Source organism: Natator depressus, chromosome 2 (genome assembly GCF_965152275.1).
Source record: "Natator depressus isolate rNatDep1 chromosome 2, rNatDep2.hap1, whole genome shotgun sequence".
NCBI classification, from domain to species: Eukaryota; Metazoa; Chordata; order Testudines; family Cheloniidae; genus Natator; species Natator depressus.
Window position 1 is genome coordinate 1941686 of NC_134235.1, and position 24093 is coordinate 1965778.

The 24093-nt window shown below is 60.3% G+C and overlaps 1 protein-coding gene across 1 annotated transcript in view; it reads left to right on the plus strand.

Moving 5' to 3' along the window:
- Positions 1–24093, plus strand: part of WDR97 (WD repeat domain 97) — a 74305-nt gene that overhangs the window by 41159 nt on the left and 9053 nt on the right. The window contains exons 15-23 of the mRNA XM_074943656.1: positions 459–614; positions 927–1058; positions 2449–2586; positions 4440–4574; positions 5450–5593; positions 8615–8812; positions 10619–10740; positions 22453–22618; positions 23716–23790. Of these exons, the coding sequence (XP_074799757.1) occupies positions 459–614; positions 927–1058; positions 2449–2586; positions 4440–4574; positions 5450–5593; positions 8615–8812; positions 10619–10740; positions 22453–22618; positions 23716–23790 (1266 nt within the window). The remainder of the gene's footprint in view (positions 1–458; positions 615–926; positions 1059–2448; positions 2587–4439; positions 4575–5449; positions 5594–8614; positions 8813–10618; positions 10741–22452; positions 22619–23715; positions 23791–24093) is intronic.

Consider the following 24093-nt stretch of genomic DNA (forward strand, 5'->3'; position numbering starts at 1 on the left):
GATGTGTGAGGGGGGGTAGGGGTGTGTGGGGGTGTGTGGGGGGGTATAGGTGTGTGGGGATGTGTGAGGGGGTAGGGGTGTGAGGGCTGTGTGTGCGGGGGGTAGGGGTGTGCGGGGGGGTAGGGGTGTGAAGGTGAGGGAGGGGGGTGAGGTCGGGTCCAAGCACCATCCCCGAGCAGGTGTCCCGTGGCTCCCCTGCTCTCTCTGCCCCCGTCTCCCCCTGGCCCCCCCGTGGCTGCGCTGTGGCCACACAACCCGTCACGAGCCCCACTGCACAGAGCTGCAGCTGCTCCCCGGAGCGCGGGCGGCTGCCGGGCGGTTTGGCCCCTGGGCTCTGCCTGCCCCGCAGTGGAAGCTCCTGCCCTGGTGCCCGGCGGTGGTGCACCAGGCAGCCGCACAGGTGCAGCGCGGGGGACCCTGTGACGTGCACGGGGACACCGAGCTCCTTCGTCCCCCAGGCTCCCGCGGCGGATGGGGTTTGCCGAGAGGACGCCCCGGAGCCTCCCGCGGGCCGGGGCTCACGTGTAGGGCTTCCAACCCCCAGCGCTTCTCGAGGGCTGGAAGACTCCCTGCGCCGCACCTCGCTGGCAAGGATCCGGAGTCAGATATCCCAGGTAAGGGCTTGGGTCGACGCCGAGCAGGCTCGGGCAAGGCAGCAGGTCTGCTGCCAGATCTGATCTCACCTCAGGCCTGGCTGGGGGTCGGGGGTACAATGGGCTGGCTGGGGGGCAGGGGCTCTCTAGCCTCGCAGCTGGCAGGCTGGCTGGGGGGAAGGAGAGAGCGGCCAGGCAGCTGTTGAGCTGCAGCCTCCCCTACCGCGGCCGGGGTACGGGTGCAAGCGGTGGGGCGGGAACAGGAAGGAATGAGAAAGGGGCAGATGCAGCCAGAGCAGCGGAATAACTCCCTTCTGCGTCCGGGTCCCCAAGGCTCGCCAGGAGGCTGCGGCAGCTGGTAAGAGCCAGCGCACCGGCAGCCACAGCCGGTCACCCTCACAGCAGATCACCAAAGTCAACAGCCATGGCCCCTCCGCGTCTCAGGTCAGCAGTCAGACGTCCAAGGTGAGCCCACGTAAGCTGAGCAAAGCCTGCTGGGGATCCCGCAGCAAACTCCTGCCCATTTTGCCGCCGCAAGCAGTCGCCACCGAATTGCCGCGGCGGCGGGAAGAGTGGCGGGGCTGCCGCCGAATCGCCGCAGGACACGGACTGTCGCCCCAAGCACCTGCTTGGAAAGCTGGTGCCTGCAGCCGGCCCTGCACCTGCCACCATGGTCCTGAAGACCCCCAGGTCCCAGCTCAGTGTTTCTCAACCTCCGGCCCAGGCAGCACACCGCTGCGGCCCATGGGGCATCCTCAGGGCCGTACAGGTAGCATTGGATGCAGCCCGCAGTGGTCAATGGTTGAGAACCACTGCCTCGCTCCTCTCTGATCCCCTGGCTGTCGAGGCCTGGGCATGTTTCCTTCCCCTGTCTGTGGCTGTCTAGCTCACTGACCTCTGCGTCCTCCAGCTCTGAGCGCCACGCACGCTGTCCCGGCTCAGGGCAGCCCGTTACCCCAGCCGGGATGCAGTGGGCCTCCGAGCACCCAGCCCTCCAGTGAAAGGTGCTGATGTTGTCTCCTGCTGGAACCTTCCTCTCCAAGAGCCCTGCAGAGGTGTGCGGCTCGCTCCGGAGCCATCCGCACTGCCCAGGGGATAAAACCCTGATCTCTTCCCTTTCGTGCCTGTCCTTCTGCTCTGGGGAATAGCTCCTCCCTACTTAGCTGTTTCCCATTTACTGCTCTGGGCTTGTCAGCCCCTCCCCTGGGCCGCCCAGGCCTTGGTGCCCCCCCAGTTGGTGAGGATCTGTCACAACCCCCTGAAGAATTAGGCAGGGGAGGAGGAGCCACTATGCAGCATTCCCTGGCCTGCTGCCACCAGCCCTCCTGGGTGCCCTGCACAGACCATGCAGTGCACGGGGACAGGCCTCCAGCTCAGCGGTGGGAGGCTTATTTTGGAGCTGGCCCAGAAAGCCAGTTCTGCTGGGGACGGACTGGCTCTTTAAGAGAACATGTCTGCATGTTGTGACTGCTGTCGAGTAGACTAGAACACGAATGGCGTGCAGGCCAGTGTAGTTCCCCAGGGGCGTGGCAGGATCCTCCGTGGGCAGTGATTACACAGCGGCTGTGCTTCCTGGCCCTGTTCACCCGGGGGCGGTGGTTGTGCCCGGCCTGGTTCCCCGTGGGTGGTGGTTGCAGCCTGGCCGTGTGGCCTGGCCCGGTTCCCCCAGGGATGGTGGCTGAGGCCCAGCTGCGTGGCCTGGCCCGGAACCCCCGTGGGTGGGGGTGGCAGCCCGGACACGTGGCCTGGCCCGGATCCCCTGTGGATGGTGGCTGTGGCCCAGCCGTGTGGCTGTGGTTTGCCGTGCCCCTGGAGAGCGAGCTGCTCTCTGATATGTTTTGTTTCCTTCTCTCAGGAGTTGTCCCATCTGCAAGTCCGCAGGCTGTCATCTGGCTTCCTGCCCAATTCGGTGGCGGTGCAGCAGTTCTGGAGCCAGGATGACATCGAGTCTTCGAGGGAATCGCTGCAGGCCACGTGGCTGGAAGTGCAACAGGTAGAGGGGTGCGGATGGTCCAAGAGAGAAAGCGCTATCCATAGGCAAAGCTCTCCTGACACCTCTCCCCAGCTCTCTGCCGCTCCTCGCTGTTTCTCCTGGGCTCCGGTCTGGAGCCCCCGTTGTGTGTCCTGCTCTCCCTGAATCTCTTGGGGATTCCCTGCGCTGCAGTGCAGTGATCTGCAGGCTCCAGCAGGGAGACTGCTCCCTGCCTCTTGGTCTGCTCCTCCCGCAGCCAGGCCCGCTGGGTGCTGGGGCAGTGGCCAGGGCCCCACTGCAGGCAGGCCAGTGGTGCTGCCCTCTCCCAGCTGCGGGGCAGGCAGATGTTGCAGGCATGGGGGTTGCAGGCTGAGCCAGGAGACCTGCTCAATACACACAGCATAAAACCTACCCCCTTGAAGAGTGAGAGCATCTCCCGGCCTCCCTGTCAGTGGAAGGAGCTGAGCTGCAGCCAGAGGCGTGGGGTGACTGAGGAGGAGCCTGGAGGAGCCTCTGCAAGGACCAGGGCAGAGGAATCAGGCGGGAGCCCAGCCTCACTCCTGGAGAGTCGCTGTGGTCAGTGCTGGTCTCCACACTCCTGTCCCACTGCTCCGTCATCCCACCCCGGGGCTTGGAATCAGGGCAGCCTCCTTGAGCAGAGCAAGGCCCCAGACTGGCCTGGCCATGGGCTGGGCTTACGGCAGGAGCCCCAGGGCCCCGTTTTTGTCCGAAGGTCAGAGTCACGAGAGCAGAGCAGTGAGTTCCTGCAATGACACCATTCCCACGGCTCTTAGATTCATAGATTCATAGATACTAAGGTCAGAAGAGACCATTGTGATCATCTAGTCTGACCTGCACAACACAGGACACAGAATCTCACCCACCCACTCCTGCGAAAAACCTCTCACCTCTTCCCACAAGTCTTGTGTCAGCTCACAGCCAGCTGCCCTCCCCGGGCCAGCATTATACCCTGGGGTAAGCCAGGGAGCACGGGTGTCACCCTATGCGCCAACCCATGCCACTCACAGCCAGCTGCCCTCCCCGGGCCAGCATTATACCCTGGGGTAAGCCAGGGAGCACGGGTGTCACCCTATGCGCCAACCCATGCCACTCACAGCTGGCTGCCTCCCTGGGCCAGCATTATACCCTGGGGTAAGCAAGGGAGCACGGGTGTCACCCTACGCCCTACCCAGTGGCACTCACAGCCGGCTGCCCTCCCTGGGCCAGCATTATACCCTGGGGTAAGCCAGGGAGCGCGGGTGTCACCCTATGCCCCAACCCATGCCACTCACAGCCGGCTGCCTCCCCGGGCCAGCATTATACCCTGGGGTAAGCCAGGGAGCGCGGGTGTCACCCTATGCCCCACCCTGTGGCACTCACAGCCGGCTGCCCTCCCTGGGCCAGCATTATACCCTGGGGTAAGCCAGGGAGCGCGGGTGTCACCCTATGCCCCACCCTGTGGCACTCACAGCCGGCTGCCCTCCCCGGGCCAGCATTATACTCTGGAGTAAGCCAGGGAGCACGGGTGTCACCCTACGCCCTACCCCGTGGCACTCACAGCCGGCTGCCTCCCCGGGCCAGCATTATACCCTGGAGTAAGCCAGGGAGTGCAGGTGTCACCCTACGCCCTACCCTGTGGCACTCACAGCCGGCTGCCTCCCCGGGCCAGCATTATTCCCTGGGGTAAGCCAGGGAGCGCAGGTGTCACCCTACGCCCTACCCTGTGGCACTCACAGCCGGCTGCCTCCCCGGCATTCAGACACTGGGGAGGCACCTCTTGACCTCTTGACTCTCAGACCGCCTGAGTTTCAAGCCCAGGGGGATGTGGGTGCAGCAGCAGGCAGAAAGGGGCAGCTCCTCCTCCTCCTCGCTAGGGTCAGGTGGAGAGGGCAGGCCCTGAGCGCAGCAAGGAGTGGCAGGGCACCGAGGAGGAAGAGGACGAGGCGGCCAGGACAACGGCGATTCTAGAGAAGATATCCGTTTCCCTGCCTGTCCCCAAGTGGAAGGAGGTAACTTGTAGCAGTGTCTGCAGTGGGGGTCTGGGATCTGCCAGCTGGCCCCTCTGTGCCCAGATTGATCCCAGGGTGGTTTTTACTGAGCTGGGATGTTTCCTCTTGAAAACCAGGTGCCCTGAGCATGCACCCTTTGCCACCCCCAGGATAGCTGGTGAAGGACGCATGTTCAGGGAGAAGAGAGGACGCAGTGGGGAGGGGGAAGTGTTGACCTGGGAATGTGGCAGGGGAGTTTCAATGGGAGACCTGAGAGCCTGTCACCTGAGCCAGGAAGGGGAGGGGAATGTGAACAGAGGCTGCAGGAGGGAACCTGCTGGGGGGGGGGGGGGGGGTTTAGTTTCAGTTTGGTGCTGGGTGGTGGAACGCAGGGAACCCCAGGGCTGGGGTCTAAGCTCCCTGCTCCCCCAGAAGGACTTGACTGAGGGGTCCTGGTTGTACCCAGAAGCTCTGCTTGAGACTGTGTTCCTATTGTTCAATAAAACCTTCCGTTTTACTGGCTGGCTGAGAGTCACAGCGAATCCAAGGAAGAGGGATGCAGGGCCTGGACTCCCCCACACTCCATGACAGAGGCCTGTTAAGGGCCTGTTTATGCTGCCCCAGGCTCTCGTCACCTCTAGCAAGCTGGCCTGTGTGGCCCTGGGCTAGCTCTGGGCTGGCCTGCATGGCTCTGGGCTGGCTCCGGGCTGGCCTGCATGGCTCTGAGCAGTCTCTGGCTGGCCTGTGTGGCTCCGGGCTACCTTTGGGCTGGCCTGCATGGTGCTGGGCTGGCTCCGGGCTGGCCTGAGTGGTTCCGGGCTGGCTCCGGGCTAGCTCTGGGCTGGCCTGCGTGGCTCTGGGCTGGCTCTCCTGGCTCACCTTTGCTTTTGTTTCAGAGCATGACGAGTTTTTTCCTGACGCAGCCGGATGAGTTTGAGCAGCCCCAGGCCTCTCCCTCCGGAGGCGAGATACCATCCTTCATCCTCCAGTTCGAGGACACAGAATGGTTCAGGCAGATCTACCCTGTCCTCAGCTCAATGGTGAGACGCTGCCTCCGTCTGTGTCACTGGCCGAACACAGCAGTGTGGCCGAGTGAGCAGAGTACAGGACTGGGAGCTAGGAGCGCCCGAGGGTTAACCCCGTCTGTGCCACAGGCTTGCCGTGTGACCAAGCGCAAGCCAGTGCCCCAACAGAGTGGGTAATAGACGGAGCTATTTCATGGGGCTCTGAGGTTTAGCCAGTTAACGGTGGCCCGGCACTGGGAGGCTACAGAGCTAGCAGAGTGCCAGGTATTGTTGTGATGTGTGGTTTAGAAGCTGTCCATCGATGGACTGGCGTTAACCCCGGTGCCAGGAGTTCTGACTCTTCAGCCCTGGCAGCCGGCAAGAAGGGCCCATGCCAGCACGGCATGGGGAGGGCTCTCTGGCCCAATCCTCCAATTTGTCTATGTCCCTCTGTATCCTATCCCTACCTGCCACCGTATCTACCACTCCTCCTAGTTTAATATCATCCGCAAATTTGCTGAGAGTGCAATCCACACCATCCTCCAGATCATTTATGAAGATATTGAACAAAACCGGCCCCAGGACCGACCGTTGGGGCACTCCACTTGACACCGGCTGCCAGCTAGACATGGAGCCATTGATCACTACCCGTTGAGCCCGACAATCTAGCCAACTTTCTACCCACCTTATAGTGCATTCATCCAGCCCATACTTCTTTAACTTGCTGACAAGAATACTGTGGGAGACCGTGTCGAAAGCTTTGCTAAAGTCAAGAAACAATACATCCACTGCTTTCCCTTCATCCACAGAGCCAGTTATCTCATCATAGAAGGCAATTAGATTAGTCAGGCATGACCTTCCCTTGGTGAATCCATGCTGACTGTTCCTGATCACTTTCCTCTTGTGTAAGTGCTTCAGGATAGATTCCTTGAGGACCTGCTCCATGATTTTTCCGGGGACTGAGGTGAGGCTGACTGGCCTGTAGTTCCCAGGATCCTCCTTCTTCCCTTTTTTAAAGATTGGCACTACATTAGCCTTTTTCCAGTCATCCGGGACTTCCCCCGTTCGCCACGAGTTTTCAAAGATAATGGCCAATGCCTTTGCAATCACAGCCGCCAATTCCTTTAGCATTCTTGGATGCAATGCATCCGGCCCCATGGACTTGTGCACGTCCAGCTTTTCTAAATAGTCCCTAACCACCTCTTTCTCCACAGAGGGCTGCCATCTACTCCCAGTGCTGTGTTGCCCAGCGCAGCAGTCTGGGAGCTGACCTTGTTCGTGAAGACAGAGGCAAAGAAAGCATTGAGTACATTAGCTTTATCCACATCCTCTGTCACTAGGTTGCCTCCCTCGTTCAGTAAGGGGCCCACACTTTCCTTGGCTTTCTTCTTGTTGCCAACATACCTGAAGAAACCCTTCTTGTTACTCTTAACATCTCTTGCTAGCTGCAGCTCCAGGTGTGATTTGGCCCTCCTGATTTCATTCCTACATGCCCGAGCAATATTTTTATACTCTTCCCTGGTCATATGTCCAATCTTCCACTTCTTGTAAGCTTCTTTTTTATGTTTAAGATCCGCAGGGATTTCACCGTTAAGCCAAGCTGGTCGCCTGCCATATTTACTATTCTTTCGACACATTGGGATGGTTTGTCCCTGTAACCTCAATAGGGATTCCTTGAAATACAGCCAGCTCTCCTGGACTCCTTTCCCCCTCATGTTATCCCCCCAGGGGATCCTGCCCATCAGTTCCCTGAGGGAGTCGAAGTCTGCTTTTCTGAAGTCCAGGGTCCGTATTCTGCTGCTTACCTTTCTTCCCTGTGTCCGGATCCTGAACTCGACCAACTCATGGTCACTGCCTCCCAGATTCCCATCCACTTTTGCTTCCCCTACTAATTCTTCCCGGTTTGTGAGCAGCAGGTCAAGAAAAGCTCCCTCCCTAGTTGGCTCCTCCAGCACTTGCACCAGGAAATTGTCCCCTTCACTTTCCAAAAACTTCCTGGATTGTCTGTGCACCGCTGTATTGCTCTCCCAGCAGATATCAGGATGATTAAAGTCGCCCATGAGAACCAGGGCGTGCGATCTAGTAGCTTCTGCGAGTTGCCGGAAGAAAGCCTCATCTACCTCATCCCCCTGGTCCGGTGGTCTCTAGCAGACTCTCACCACGACATCACCCTTGTTGCTCACACTTCTAAACTTAATCCAGAGACACTCAGGTTTTTCTGCAGTTTCATACCGGAGCTCTGAGCAGTCATACTGCTCCCTTACATACAGTGCTACTCCCCCACCTTTTCTGCTCTGCCTGTCCTTCCTGAACAGTTTATAACCATCCATGACAGTACTCCAGTCATGTGAGTTATCCCACCACGTCTCTGTTATTCCAATCATGTCATAATTCCTTGACATTACTAGGACCTCCAGTTCACCCTGCTTGTTTCCAAGGCTTTGTGCATTTGTATATAGGCACTTGAGATAACCTGCTGATCGCCCCTCATTCTCAGTATGAGGTAGGAGCCCTCCCCTCACAGACGTTCCTGCCTGTGCTTCCTCCCGGTATCCCATTTTTCCACTTACCTCAGGGCTTTGGTCTCCTTCCCCCAGTGAACCTAGTTTAAAGCCCTCCTCACTAGGTTAGCCAGCCTGCTCGCAAAGATGCTCTTCCCTCTCTTCGTAAGGTGGAGCCCGTCTCTGCCCAGCACTCCTCCTTCATGGAACACCACCCCATGGTCAAAGAATCCAAAGCCTTCTCTCCGACACCACCTGCGTAGCCATTCGTTGACTTCCACGATTCGATGGTCCCTACCCTGGCCTTTTCCTTCCACGGGGAGGATGGACGAGAACACCACTTGAACCTCAGACTCCTACCGAAACCCTGCAAAGCTGCACCTGTGCATGCCTTGCCATGGCAGAACGTAGGGCAGCTGGCGTGGGATTGGGGGTGTGACCCCCCCACAACAGCCCCAGGGGGAGGCGGCTCTGAGCAGGCTCATTTTCTCCCCACACATGGAAAGGAGGAAAGGGGAAAGGAGTGTCTCAGAATGTCCCCTTTGCCCCTTGCCAGGATTCCCTGCAGGGACTGAGCATGAGCGGGTTTGTGCGCCAGCTCCTGGAGGCGCTGCTCACCGTGGATTACAGTGCAAAGACTTACATAGTCCAGGCCATCCTAACGCTGCATGAGCAGGTCGGGGTGGAGAACGGCCGCGAGGTCTGCAAGGCCCTGCTGCTCATCCTGAACAAGAGCGACCCGCCCAAACTGCAGGTAAGGATCCCCGGGTTCAGAAGGGTTAGCATGCCCCAGGGCTGTGCTAACTGCAGCCCCTGCACACCAGTGCTCTGCAGCACTTGGGTGGGAAAGGGCAGTGGTAATCCTTCCCCACCCACTCCCCAGGATGGTCTGAAACGGCTCCCTCTGGGTTAGGGTGCCCAGATGTCCCAATTTTATAGGGACAGTCTCGATATTTGGGGCTTTATCTTCTATAGGCGCCTATTACCCCCCACCCCCTGTCCCGATTTTTCACATTTGCTGTCTGGTCACCCTACTCTGGGTATAGCTTGGAGCCCTCAGAACTGATGGGGATTGGTTGCTAGCTCTGGAGAACCTGTAGTTTCCTGGCCATCCACAATGATCTCCAGGGAGCTGGAAGCAGAACTAAAAGGAGTGGCTGTGTAACGGGGCTCATCTGGAGCACAGTCAGAGGGGAGGAGAGCATCTCTCCTGCCTCCAGCCCAGCAGTCTGATCACAACCCCACGCAGCTGCCAGAGCCACCAGTCATGGAGACAGGCACCCACCTCTGCCACCAACAGAGAAAACCAGACCTGCTACAAAGGGGAGAGGCCAGAGACGGGGCGAGAGGCAGAAAGGCCTGAGACAGCAAGGGGGTAACACACCAGATTGCCTCCAGGAAATCAACCAGGAGACCCAAGGAAGCTGCAAGTCCTAGAATTGAGGGGCTGAGAGTCTCACTCTGAGGTGGAGCTCAATGAATTGATCAGATTGAGAACGAAGTGGTGAAGGGTCAGTTAGGAGAAGCTGAGACCCGTAGAAAGGCCACAACAAGAGGTGGTGACAGGCTAGTTAGTGTCGTTCCCACCCAGCCCTGAGGAAGGAACGAGGCAGGGTGCTGACATCAAACCAGGAACTGTTCCCTTTGCCCATGGGTATGGCTGACCAGAGGCCATGCATGGCAGTGTCTTGTGCCCCTGTGCTGGGCACACGCCCTGGTACGTGTGGTGCAAGGTATGTGCGTGGAGCTCTGCACCAGGGGTGTTTGTGCTTGGTGCACGCGTGGGGATAATATCGCCTGTCTCACCAAAGGATCTCAAAGCACTTCACAAACTTCAGGCACGACCCCCCCACCCCCGGCGTGCAGCCCCCGGACGTAGCAGACGCCATGGTCAGGATCAGATCCAGCCTTCACTGAAGTCAATGGCAGACTGTGATGGGAACTGGGTAAGGTCCTCAGTGCACGGCAATGGTGCGCAGTGCGTTAGGAGAGGAAGTGAAGAATGTGTCCAAATGAACCCGCCGGGGGAACGTGGACCCCTCCTCATACAAACTGGTATTTGATGTGCTTGTGTGCATGCTCCAAGTGCAAGTGGGCTCTGTATCAGCCTGCTGAGGGAACAGTCTGTGCCGGTTCGGGATGGAGTGTAGGCGTGCGCTCGTTAGCATTTGCAGTGCATGGCTGTGTCTGTTTACCTAGTGCCGTCTGCTGTCTGCGCTCGGTCATGGACAGGGCATGACCGTCCAGCCGCCTGCTGCTTCCTGGCTCTCTGCTACAGGCCTCTGAGAGAGGGAGGGTCTCAGCAGCCCTGTCTCAAAGGTCTTCAAAGGGAAGAAGGAGAGCTCCCCCCACATGCCCCTGCCCTAGGGGCCTCCTGAACTCCTGTGCTCAGTACCATATCTGGCTGCCGCTTCGCCATCAGCCAGCATGCTGCCACGTGAATAGGTTTTTCTCGTTCTTCGGTTGCTAGTCCCAGCCTGAGCCTCCGGGCATCCCATGGGGGAAGCTTCTTCCTCGCTGGGACTGGGGCAGGCTAATGCTCTGTCTTCTCTCTTCTCAGGAAAAGACGCAGAAAAAGTTTGTCCTGACCTCCCTGAATGCCCTCATGGCCTTCTGCAGAGACAGTAAGGAGCTGCTGCTGGAGCTTATGGCATACTTCCTGCACAGTCCCATCTCCAGCAGGTGAGGGGCTGGCTGCGTGCAGGGATGACCAGCATGCAGTGTGAAGGGTGGGCTGGGGGCACGGAGCCACGCACTGCGTCAGTGACCTCAGACTCCTGGCCTCCATGACAAGGGTGAGCTTTGGGCTCCATTGCTGGGGGACACTGGTTGCTTTAGATGAGGGAAGTCTGGGTAAAGTGCCCTGCACCAGGGCTGTGCTGCACTCATAGGCTATCCCTGGTCAGTGCTAGCCAAACCCCTCCCGTGCCTGTTCCCCCAATCAAAGGGCTCTGTCGGAGATCCCGGGGGTGCGGCACTCGATCCAGTGAGCGGGCAGGGAGCACAGCCAAGACCAAAGCTGAGGAGTAGCCAGTGCTGCTCAATATGGTAGCTCCTGTCGTGAACATATTCCAGTTGTGGCTAACTCTGCGCCCCTCCAGGACAGAATGAGGGCAGGCCCAGGTCACCTCTCTCCCCTCTGCTTCCTCTCTGCACGGTCTCCCCACCCTTGGCGAGAGGGTCCTGTGCAGCCCTGGCTGTCTGCGCCCCTGCATCGAATCCTGCGTCTCCCTCTCGCTATCACTGATCTGGCGGGGAGGGTCACGGGCGTGCAGATGCTCCTGGACATGCTCGCACATAGGAGATGCCCATTGGACCCTGTCGAAAGGAGAAGAGTCCGTGCCTGGGAGCTCAGCGTCTGTGGTGGGGGGCCTAGGGGCCCTTCACTTCTGCGTTAGCCCCCATCCTTAGGGGAAGCCAGCCAGCCCCAGAGCAAAGGAGAGCCTGCAAACGGCTGGGCACGTTTCAACGTGCCGGGATGCTTGGGGCTGAGGGTTCAGGCTCCGGCCAGCGTGTAGTGAGAGAGGGACTTGGAGACCCCCTGACACGCAGTGACAGATTTGAGCCCACATCCCCTTGGTCTGAGGATCTGAGTTCTGGCTGGCCTGGGGTCCAAGAGCACTTTGGTTCACATTTCCATCTGTCAGGAGGAGCCCACCACTGGGGAATGAGGGCAGGCGGTACAGGAAGGAAGTGGGGATGCAGGCAGGGCGTGAGGCTGGCCCCCGCTGCCCTAGTGTTTGAATTTAGCACGCTGCCATGTTACATGCCAAGGTGTGATCTGAGACGTCCCATAATACATAATGTGGCTCGGGGCTAAACTCAACCCCCTGCGGCGGGGCGTGGGGCTCAGAGCAGGCAGTCGCTGCGGGAGCTGGGCCCACCAGCCATCACTGCTCGAGGCAACACAGAACCACTTCCAACCCCCTCATCTAAAGGGAGGAAAGCCCCCCTCGCCCGTCCCGGGCCTGTCAGGTGGTGCGTACACACCGCACAAGCCACTCGCAGCTCGTCTGTCCCTCTGTCACGGAGTGTGGGGGAGTCCAGGCCCTGCACCCCTCTTCCTGGGATTCACTGAGACTCTCAGCCAGCCAGTAAAACAGAAGGTTTATTGGACAACAGGAACACAGTCCAAAACAGAGCTTGTGGGTACCCCCAGGACCCCTCAGTGAAGTCCTTCTGGGGGAGCAGGGAGCTTAGACCCCAGCCCTGGGGTTCCCTGTCTTCCTCCACCCAGCCCCAAACTGAAACTAAACCCACCGAGCAGGTTCCCTGCTGCAGCCTCCGTCCACATTCCTGGGCAGAGGTGTCACCTCCCCCTCCCCCTCCTGGCTCAGGTGACAGGCTCTCAGGTCTCCCGTCCCCAGGGCACATTCCCAGGTCAACACTCCCCCCTCCCTGCTGCGTCACATCTCTCCCCCCTTCGAGACTGAACTGAGCGGGGTCACTGTGACCAGTGACCTGGGGAAGTTCGGGGCCCCCTCTCCGGGACAGCGCATCCGCTATCAGGTTGGCACTTCCCTTCACATGGACCACGTCCATGTCGTAATCCTGCAGGAGCAGGCTCCACCTCAGGAGCTTGGCGTTGGCTCCTTTCATCTGGTGCAGCCAGGTCAGGGGAGAGTGGTCGGTGTAGACGGTGAAGTGTCGCCCGAAGAGATAGGGCTCTAGTTTCTTGAGGGCCCACACCATGGCCAGGCACTCCTTCTCGATGGCCGCGTAGTGTTGCTCCCGGGGTAGCAACTTCTTGCTCAGGTACACGATGGGGTGTCTCTCCCCCTTTTCATCCTCCTGCATTAACACCGCCCCCAGTCCCGTGTCGGAGGCGTCGGTGAACACCACAAAGGGCTTTTCAAAGTCTGGGTTTGCTAGAACTGGGCCACTGACCAGAGCCTCCTTCAGCGCCCGGAAAGCCTCCTGGCACTGCTCGGTCCAGACCACCTTGTCTGGCTTCCCCTTCTTGCATAGCTCAGTGATGGGGGTGGCTATGGCGCTAAAGTGAGGCACAAACCTTCGATAGTATCCTGCCATCCCAATAAAGGCTTGGACCTGCTTTTTGGTGTGGGGAGCGGGCCAGTCTCTGATCACCTCCACCTTGGCCGGTTCCGGCTTTAGGCGGCCGCTCCCCACCCGATGGCCCAGGTAAGATACTTCAGCCATCCCCACCTTGCACTTCTCCGCTTTGACAGTCAGCCCAGCCCCCTGGAGTCGGTCCAGCACTTGTCTAACCTGGGACACGTGGTCCTCCCAGGTCTGGCTAAAGACACAGATGTCGTCAATATATGCCACGGCAAAACTCTCCATCCCCCTCAGGAGCTGGTCCACCAGGCGCTGGAAGGTGGCCGGCGCTCCCTTGAGGCCGAAAGGCAGGGTCAGAAACTCATAGAGCCCCAGAGGGGTGATAAAGGCCGATTTCAGCCGGGCATCTGCATCCAGCGGCACTTGCCAGTAGCCCTTTGTAAGGTCCATGGTGGTAAGGTACCGAGCTCCTCCCAGCTTGTCTAGGAGCTCGTCCGGCCTGGGCATGGGGTAGGCATCCGATACAGTGATGGCATTGAGCTTCCGATAGTCCACACAGAACCGGACTGACCCATCCTTTTTGGGGACTAGCACCACCGGCGAGGCCCAAGGGCTGGCCGATGGCTGGATCACCCCCAAAGCCAGCATGTCCCGGACCTCTCTTTCCAGGTCCTGAGCAGTTTTCCCTGTGACTCGGAAGGGGGAGCATCTTATCGGCGGGTGCGACCCTGTCTGCACCCGGTGGACAGTCAGATTAGTGCGTCCAGGCTGGTTGGAAAACAGCTGTCGGTACGGATGCAGCACCCCCCTGACCTCAGCTTGCTGGGCAGGGGTGAGCTGATCCGAGAGGGGGATTGTTTCCAGGGGGGAACCAGCTCTGGTCCCAGGGAATAGATCTACTAAAGGGTCATCTCCCTGCTCCTCCCACTGACCACACACAGCTAACACCACATTCCCCCTGGCATAATATGGCTTCATCATATTCACATGGTACACCCGGCGGTGGTGGGCCCGGTTCGACAGCTCCACCACATAGTTTACCTCATTGAGCTGCTTGACGACCTTGAACGGGCCCTCCCAGGCGGCCTGTAGTTTGTTCTTTCTCACGGGGATGAGAACCATCACCTGATCCCCGGTGGCGTAGGCACGGGCCCGCGCCGTGCGGTCATACCAGACCTTCTGCTTCCTCTGGGCTCTGGCCAGATTCTCCCTGGCCAGGCCCATGAGTTCAGCCAGTCTCTCTCGGAAGGTCAGGACATACTCCACCACTGACTCTCCATCGGGAGTGGCCTTCCCCTCCCACTCGTCTCTCATCAGGTCCAGGGGGCCCCTCACCCTCCTTCCATATAACAGTTCGAAAGGCGAAAATCCGGTAGACTCCTGGGGCACCTCCCTGTACGCGAACAGCAGGTGAGGTAAGTACTTGTCCCAATCCTGCGGGTGCTGGTTCATAAAGGTTTTCAGCATCATCTTTAGCGTCCCGTTAAACCTCTCCACCAGCCCATTGGACTGGGGGTGATACGCTGAGGCCCAGTCATGCCGGACCCCACATTTCTCCCACAAGCACCGGAGCAGGGCCGACATGAAGTTGGAGCCTTGGTCTGTCAAGACTTCCCTGGGGAACCCCACTCGGCTGAAAATGGTCAGGAGCGCATCTGCCACGGTGTCTGCTTCAATGGAGGCTAAGGGCACTGCCTTGGGGTAGCGGGTGGCGAAATCTACCACCACCAGAATGTATTTCTTCCCCGACCGGGTCGTCTTGCTGAGAGGCCCCACGATGTCCATGGCCACCTTCTGGAAAGGCTCCTCTATGATGGGCAAAGGTCTCAACGCCGCTTTCCCCTTGTCCCGGGCCTTCCCCACCCTTTGACAGGGGTCACAGGATCGGCAATACTGCCGGACGGTGGTAAAGACCCCGGGCCAGTAAAAGTTCTGTAGCAACCTCTGCCGGGTGCGCCGGATTCCCTGGTGCCCTGCGAGGGGGATGTCATGGGCCAGGGACAGGAGCTTGCGGCGATACTTCTGGGGGACCACCAGCTGCCTCCTGATCCCACAGGACTCCCCTTCCCCTGGGGGAGCCCATTCTCGGTACAGGAACCCCTTCTCCCACAGGAACCTCTCCTGGCAGCCTCTCCTCATGGTCCGTCCCTCACTGAGGTCGGCCAGGTCCCTGAGCTTCTGCAAGGAGGGATCTTTCCTCAACTCGGCCTGGAACTCAGCGGCTGGGGAAGGGATGGGGCCCGGTTCCCCCTCCGTGGCCAGGTCTGAGGCCGCAGCCTCTCTGAGCCGTGCCCCTCGGCGCTCCCTCCCCACCCGAGTAGGGTCTCGCGCCTCCAGTGTGGTACCCTCCCCAGGGTCAGGTCGCAGTGCCCCTCGCCAGCTCTGGCTACGGGTCACAACCAGGGCGGTCTGGGGGTCGCTTGGCCAGTCCTCTAGGTCTCCCCCCATCAAAACTTCAGTGGGCAAATGGTGGTGTACCCCCACATCCTTGGGGCCCTCCTTGGTCCCCCATTTCAGGTGTACCCTTGCCACGGGCACCTTAAATGGGGTCCCGCCCACCCCCGTCAGGGTCAGGTAGGTGTTGGGCACCACCCGATCTGGGGCCACCACCTCGGGCCGGGCCAGCGTCACCTCCGCGCCCGTATCCCAGTATCCATTGACCATCCTCCCATCCACCTCCAGGGGAACAAGGCACTCTCTCCGGAGGGACAGCCCCGCACCCACCCTGTAAACCGAGCACCCTGAGTCCAGAGCCTCCAGCCCTCTGGCGGGGCTGGCTGGGGGTACTCTTCCCTCCTGAGCAGGTGGCAAACTGGTAGCCCCCCTTTCCTGGGTCGCCTGCCCCTCGTCCAGCTGAGTCCCTACCCAGTTAACCCTGGGTAGGTTGGGTCTGCTCAGTTTGTCCCTGAGCCCGGGGCACTGGGCCCGTACGTGGCCTCTCTGGCCACAGTGATAGCAGCTCAGATCACGTTGGTCCCCTCGAACGGGTCGGAGGGGCCCGACACCAGGCGTTCCCCTTTGGAGGGGGTTCTCCCTATTTCCCCGCTGGGAGGCCCCATGGTGACTCTCTCTCTGCATCGGGGGGGGCCTGTTCTTTTGGGACTCCTCCCGGCTACCCCCTGACCGACTGTTCACAAACTCGTCGGCCAGCTGCCCTGCATGCTGGGGGTTCGCGAGCTTTTTGTCCACCAGCCACAGCCTCAGGTCGGAAGGGCACTGTTCATACAGGTGCTCCAGTACAAACAGGTCAAGCAGGTCCTCTTTAGTTTGGGCCCCCGCTGTCCACTTGCGGGCATATCCCTGCATCCTGTTGACCAGTTGTAGGTAGGTGACCTCAGGCGTTTTACGCTGACTCCGGAACCTTCTCTGGTACATCTCGGGGGTCAGCCCAAACTCACGGAGCAGGGCCTGTTTGAACAGTTCATAGTCCCCTGCCTCTGCCCCTGTCATCCGGCTGTAGACCTCCACGGCTTTGGGGTCCAGTAAGGGGGTGAGGAACTGGAGCCTGTCTGCAGGGTCAACCCTGTGCAGCTCGCAGGCATTCTCAAAGGCCGTCAGGAAGCTATCTATGTCCTCCCCCTCCTTCCGCTGGGCCAGGAAGCACTTATCAAAGCTCCTTGCAGTCTTGGGTCCCCCGGCACTCACCGCAGCCGGGGCCCCACTGCTCCTCAGCCTGGCCAGCTCCAGTTCATGCTGTCTTTGTTTCTCCTTCTCCTCCTGCTCATGTTGACGTTGTTTCTCCTTCTCCTCCTGCTCATGTTGACGTTGTTTCTCCTCATGTTGACGTTGTTTTTCATGATCCTCCAGCTCCCTCATTTTCCTCTCCCTCTCCCATTCCAGCCGCATCCGCTCCAGGGATGGGGAGCTCCGCTGGGAGGATCCCCTGCTGGCTGCTGGGGTCAGGGGGCCCTCGGTATTCGCTGGGCTTCCCACAACCCCTCCCCCAGGCATAGGTAGGAAGGGTCTCGGGGTGTCCTGGGCAGCAGTCTGACCCCTCCCAGCCTGGTCAGGCTCCAGGGCCCACGCTGCGTCCGCCGGGCGGCTTCCCTCAGGGACAGGGATCGGGTCATCCAAGCGATCCCTCTCCTCCAACTGGGCAATCAGCTGTTCCTTGGTGGACCTCCCGATGCGCAGCCCCCTCTGCCTGCACAGCTCCACCAGGTCGCTCTTCAGGCGTTTAGCGTACATCTCCCGGCTGGCCACTCGCAGGCCGGGCAGCTGTCCACGGTTTCCAGGGAGAACCCCTCGTGTGCCAGTCCTTCTTGAGGTCACCACCTCTTTGCCAGGGTCGAGCTGCAGACTCCTCCGCCCCTGGGACCGCTCGCTGCAATCCCCCGGGGGACCCTGTTACTGCAAAAGTCCTTCTCTCTGGTCACACACTCCCAGGGGTTAACCACCCCCTGAAACCGTCTCTCTCTGAATCTTCAGCACGCCTGGTCCCCGTCAATCCCCCTTCGTTTTACTGTTCCCCAGTCACTTACTGCAGGAAGCGCCGTTCACGGGGTGCAGTAGATCCCACCTCTGCCACCAGTTGTCACGGAGTGTGGGGGAGTCCAGGCCCTGCACCCCTCTTCCTGGGATTCACTGAGACTCTCAGCCAGCCAGTAAAACAGAAGGTTTATTGGACAACAGGAACACAGTCCAAAACAGAGCTTGTGGGGACACCCAGGACCCCTCAGTCAAGTCCTTCTGGGGGAGCAGGGAGCTTAGACCCCAGCCCTGGGGTTCCCTGTGTTCCTCCACCCAGCCCCGAACTGAAACTAAACCCACCCAGCAGGTTCCCTGCTGCAGCCTCCGTCCACATTCCTGGGCAGAGGTGTTACCTCCCCCTCCCCCTCCTGGCTCAGGTGGCAGGCTCTCAGGTCTCCCGTCCCCAGGGCACATTCCCAGGTCAACACTCCCCCCTCCCTGCTGCGTCACATCGTCACAAACCATCACCTGATCCCCGGTGGCGTAGGCACGGGCCCGCGCCGTGCGGTCATACCAGACCTTCTGCTTCCTCTGGGCTCTGGCCAGATTCTCCCTGGCCAGGCCCATGAGTTCAGCCAGTCTCTCTCGGAAGGTCAGGACATACTCCACCACTGACTCTCCATCGGGAGTGGCCTTCCCCTCCCACTCGTCTCTCATCAGGCCCAGGGGGCCCCTCACCCTCCTTCCATATAACAGTTCGAAAGGCGAAAATCCGGTAGACTCCTGGGGCACCTCCCTGTACGCGAACAGCAGGTGAGGTAAGTACTTGTCCCAATCCTGCGGGTGCTGGTTCATAAAGGTTTTCAGCATCATCTTTAGCGTCCCGTTAAACCTCTCCACCAGCCCATTGGACTGGGGGTGATACGCTGAGGCCCAGTCATGCCGGACCCCACATTTCTCCCACAAGCACCGGAGCAGGGCCGACATGAAGTTGGAGCCTTGGTCTGTCAAGACTTCCCTGGGGAACCCCACTCGGCTGAAAATGGTCAGGAGCGCATCTGCCACGGTGTCTGCTTCAATGGAAGCTAAGGGCACTGCCTCGGGGTAGCGGGTGGCGAAATCTACCACCACCAGAATGTATTTCTTCCCCGACCGGGTCGTCTTGCTGAGAGGCCCCACGATGTCCATGGCCACCTTCTGGAAAGGCTCCTCTATGATGGGCAAAGGTCTCAACGCCGCTTTCCCCTTGTCCCGGGCCTTCCCCACCCTCTGACAGGGGTCACAGGATCGGCAATACTGCCGGACGGTGGTAAAGACCCCGGGCCAGTAAAAGTTCTGTAGCAACCTCTGCCGGGTGCGCCGGATTCCCTGGTGCCCTGCGAGGGGGATGTCATGGGCCAGGGACAGGAGCTTGCGGCGGTACTTCTGGGGGACCACCAGCTGCCTCCTGATCCCACAGGACTCCCCTTCCCCTGGGGGAGCCCATTCTCGGTACAGGAACCCCTTCTCCCACAGGAACCTCTCCTGGCAGCCTCTCCTCATGGTCCGTCCCTCACTGAGGTCGGCCAGGTCCCTGAGCTTCTGCAAGGAGGGATCTTTCCTCAACTCGGCCTGGAACTCAGCGGCTGGGGAAGGGATGGGGCCCGGTTCCCCCTCCGTGGCCAGGTCTGAGGCCGCAGCCTCTCTGAGCCGTGCCCCTCGGCGCTCCCTCCCCACCCGAGTAGGGTCTCGCGCCTCCAGTGTGGTACCCTCCCCAGGGTCAGGTCGCAGTGCCCCTCGCCGGCTCTGGCTACGGGTCACAACCAGGGCGGTCTGGGGGTCGCTTGGCCAGTCCTCTAGGTCTCCCCCCATCAAAACTTCAGTGGGCAAATGGTGGTGTACCCCCACATCCTTGGGGCCCTCCTGGGTCCCCCATTTCAGGTGTACCCTTGCCACGGGCACCTTAAATGGGGTCCCGCCCACCCCCGTCAGGGTCAGGTAGGTGTTGGGCACCACCCGATCTGGGGCCACCACCTCGGGCCGGGCCAGCGTCACCTCCGCGCCCGTATCCCAGTATCCATTGACCTTCCTCCCATCCACCTCCAGGGGAACAAGGCACTCTCTCCGGAGGGACAGCCCCGCACCCACCCTGTAAACCGAGCACCCTGAGTCCAGAGCCTCCAGCCCTCTGGCGGGGCTGGCTGGGGGTACTCTTCCCTCCTGAGCAGGTGGCAAACTGGTAGCCCCCCTTTCCTGGGTCGCCTGCCCCTCGTCCAGCTGAGTCCCTACCCAGTTAACCCTGGGTAGGTTGGGTCTGCTCAGTTTGTCCCTGAGCCCGGGGCACTGGGCCCGTACGTGGCCTCTCTGGCCACAGTGATAGCAGCTCAGGTCACGTTGGTCCCCTCGAACGGGTCGGAGGGGCCCGACACCAGGCGTTCCCCTTTGGAGGGGGTTCTCCCTATTTCCCCGCTGGGAGGCCCAATGGTGACTCTCTCTCTGCATCGGGGGGGGCCTGTTCTTTTGGGACTCCTCCCGGCTACCCCCTGACCGACTGTTCACAAACTCGTCGGCCAGCTGCCCTGCATGCTGGGGGTTCGCGAGCTTTTTGTCCACCAGCCACAGCCTCAGGTCGGAAGGGCACTGTTCATACAGGTGCTCCAGTACAAACAGGTCAAGCAGGTCCTCTTTAGTTTGGGCCCCCGCTGTCCACTTGCGGGCATATCCCTGCATCCTGTTGACCAGTTGTAGGTAGGTGACCTCAGGCGTTTTACGCTGACTCCGGAACCTTCTCCGGTACATCTCGGGGGTCAGCCCAAACTCACGGAGCAGGGCCTGTTTGAACAGTTCATAGTCCCCAGCCTCTGGCCCTGTCATCCGGCTGTACACCTCCACGGCTTTGGGGTCCAGTAAGGGGGTGAGGAACTGGAGCCTGTCGGCAGGGTCAACCCTGTGCAGCTCGCAGGCATTCTCAAAGGCCGTCAGGAAGCTATCTATGTCCTCCCCCTCCTTCCGCTGGGCCAGGAAGCACTTATCAAAGCTCCTTGCAGTCTTGGGTCCCCCCGCACTCACCGCAGCCGGGGCCCCACTGCTCCTCAGCCTGGCCAGCTCCAGCTCATGCTGTCTTTGTTTCTCCTTCTCCTGCTGCTCATGTTGACGCTCCCTCTCCTTCTCCTGACGCTCCCTCTCCTTCTCCTGACGCTCATGTTGACGTTGTTTCTCCTTCTCCTCCTGCTCATGTTGACGTTGTTTCTCCTTCTCCTCCTGCTCATGTTGACGTTGTTTCTCCTCATGTTGACGTTGTTTTTCATGATCCTCCAGCTCCCTCATTTTCCTCTCCCTCTCCCATTCCAGCCGCATCCGCTCCAGGGATGGGGAGCTCCGCTGGGAGGATCCCCTGCTGGCTGCTGGGGTCAGGGGGCCCTCGGTATTCGCTGGGCTTCCCACAACCCCTCCCCCAGGCATAGGTAGGAAGGGTCTCGGGGTGTCCTGGGCAGCAGTCTGACCCCTCCCAGCCTGGTCAGGCCCCAGGGCCCACGCTGCGTCCGCCGGGCGGCTTCCCTCAGGGACAGGGATCGGGTCATCCAAGCGATCCCTCTCCTCCAGCTGGGCAATCAGCTGTTCCTTGGTGGACCTCCCGACGCGCAGCCCCCTCTGCCTGCACAGCTCCACCAGGTCGCTCTTAAGGCGTTTAGCGTACATCTCCCGGCTGGCCACTCGCAGGCCGGGCAGCTGTCCACGGTTTCCAGGAAAAGCCCCTAGTGTGCCAGTCCTTCTTGAGGTCACCACCTCTTTTCCAGGGTCGAGCTGCAGACTCCTCCGCCCCTGGGACCGCTCGCTGCAATCCCCCGGGGGACCCTGTTACTGCAAAAGTCCTTCTCTCTGGTCACACACTCCCAGGGGTTAACCGCCCCCTGGAACCGTCTCTCTCTGAATCTTCAGCACGCCTGGTCCCCGTCAATCCCCCTTCGTTTTACTGTTCCCCAGTCACTTACTGCAGGAAGCGCCGTTCACGGGGTGCAGTAGATCCCACCGCTGCCACCAGTTGTCACGGAGTGTGGGGGAGTCCAGGCCCTGCACCCCTCTTCCTGGGATTCACTGAGACTCTCAGCCAGCCAGTAAAACAGAAGGTTTATTGGACAACAGGAACACAGTCCAAAACAGAGCTTGTGGGTACCCCCAGGACCCCTCAGTGAAGTCCTTCTGGGGGAGCAGGGAGCTTAGACCCCAGCCCTGGGGTTCCCTGTCTTCCTCCACCCAGCCCCAAACTGAAACTAAACCCACCCAGCAGGTTCCCTGCTGCAGCCTCCGTCCACATTCCTGGGCAGAGGTGTCACCTCCCCCTCCCCCTCCTGGCTCAGGTGACAGGCTCTCAGGTCTCCCGTCCCCAGGGCACATTCCCAGGTCAACACTCCCCCCTCCCTGCTGCGTCACACCCTCGTGTGTCCCGGAGTGTGGGGGAGTCCGGGGCCTGCACCCCTCTTCCTGGGATTCACTGAGACTCTCAACCAGCCAGTAAAACAGAAGGTTTATTGGACAACAGGAACACAGTCCAAAACAGAGCTTGTGGGTACACCCTGGACCCCTCAGTCAAGTCCTTCTGGGGGAGCGGGGAGCTTAGACCCCAGCCCTAGGGTTCCCTGCGTTCCTCCACCCAGCCCCAAACTGAAACTAAACCCCCCCAGCAGGTTCCCTTCTCCAGCCTGTCTTCACATTCCTGGGCAGAGGTGTCACCTCCCCCTCCCCCTCCCGGCTCAGGTGACAGGCTCTCAGGTCTCCCGTCCCCAGGGCACATTCCCAGGTCAACACTCCCCCCTCCCTGCTGGGTCACATCATCACAGGGCGTCAGTCTGATGCTGCCAGAGGCTCGCACCGCAAGCCAGCTTGCCTGGCCCCCAGGGGACACACTGGGGAGCTCGCTGAGCTAGCATCAGCTTCCAAGGGGAGGGACAAATGTCCTCCCAACGCTGGTTTCTCCCGTGCTCTCAGGCAGTCCATTAAGGCTCTTTTCATAGAGCTGGGCCTGGAGGATCCGCACCACTATTTCTACCAGGAGATGGACTCTTGGGACCTTTCCAGGGAGAAGCCTGTCTCCAAGGCAGCACTGAGGAGAATCTGCGCACAGTGGCTTGAAGGAGCGATGCAGGATTTCCAGGTGCTGTCCCTCCCTCCCTCCCAATCCCCCCTTCCACCCCTCCCGCCGAGGGCTGGGCCCGGGCTGCCTGGAATGACAGCACACCGGGAGTTTGGCTCTTCAGCATGGGAGGGTCTGTTCCTGCCAGTGGGAAGCAAGTAACCACTGCACGGCCCCCCAGGGGCTGTGAGCTCTAGTGCAGGGGGCTCAAAGCAGCGGCCAGGCAGGGACCCCAGTGGGGTCGTCTTCTCTTCCCTCTAGCAATTATGCATGTGTAAAGACCAGCAGGCCGGGCCAGGGGAAGGCGCTCCTGGGGAGCGAGGGAGCAGGCTAAGCCTCGTCTACACTTGAAATGCTGCAGTGGCCGAGGGGAGGGGCCCTTATTGTTGGAGTTAATTCACCTGCCCGAGAGGTGTAGCTAGGCCAAGGGGAGAATTCCTCGGCCGACCTCGTGCTGTCTACGCTGGGCTTAGGTCGGCATTGTGACGTCTCTCCAGGGTGTGGGTTTTTCACACCCCGACTGACATGGCTCGGCCAGTGCAGGTTTTAAGTGTAGACCAAGCCCTAGAGAGAGGGGGGCTAGTTCAGAGAAAGGGGAATCTGCAGAGCTGGGAGGCCTGGCTCACCCTCCCAAAGCAGCTGTGCTCACAGGCTGCCCTCCTTAGTCCCTCCTCAGACAAGGGTCCTCACCTGGGGGCTGAAAATCTTATTATAGAAACGTGCCCAGCTGAGTCCTGCTGCCACCTCAGACTCCCCGCCCCCGCTCCATTTGGGTGCTCTGTCCAGCTCGGGAGCTTCTGCAGCAGGGCCCTTCTCTTCGGGCCTCGGGCTGCAGCCCAGCACGTTGCTGGTGTGATACGAATGCTCATCACGGTAATAACGTGTCAGGCAGCAAAGCAGAAAGGTGCTGGTAAGTTTCTGCTTCAGGCTCTCCCAGCTGCTTCCTTCCTGATCCTGGCCTCCTCCTGCCTGCTCCCGTGTTTTCTCCACCGCTGCCTGCCCGCAGGTTGTGGGATCAAAGCAAACCAGTCCCAGGTTATATGAAGAGATTCTGTGAGTTTGGGGGTTGGTGGGAATGGGGAGGTTCGGTTTTGACTGGTTACGTCTGTTTGCTCCAGGATCACAGGAGCAGCACGCTGGAGCCGTTCCAGGCACGGGCGGGGAACAGGCACTTCCCTGACAGCAGCCCAAAGGTGAGGCCAGTGCCGTGGAGGTGTCTTCAAGCCAAGCTCCCGTTGCATGGCCCAGTGTCTCCAGACCATACGTCTCAATGCCAGGACGAGCCCCACCACCAGCTCTCTGCTCCAGCTGCTTCCTCCTCTCCCCAAGTATCTGCAGCCTTAGCCCTGTAATCAGGGCGAGTGCAACCAACAGGCGAACTAGGCAGTCACCTAGGGTGCCAAGTGGTTGGGGGTGGCCAAAAGTGTGCTCCGGGGCGGCGGTGGAGCGGAGGTGAGCTGGGGCGGGGAGTTGCCGCACGGCTCCCCGGGCCGAGG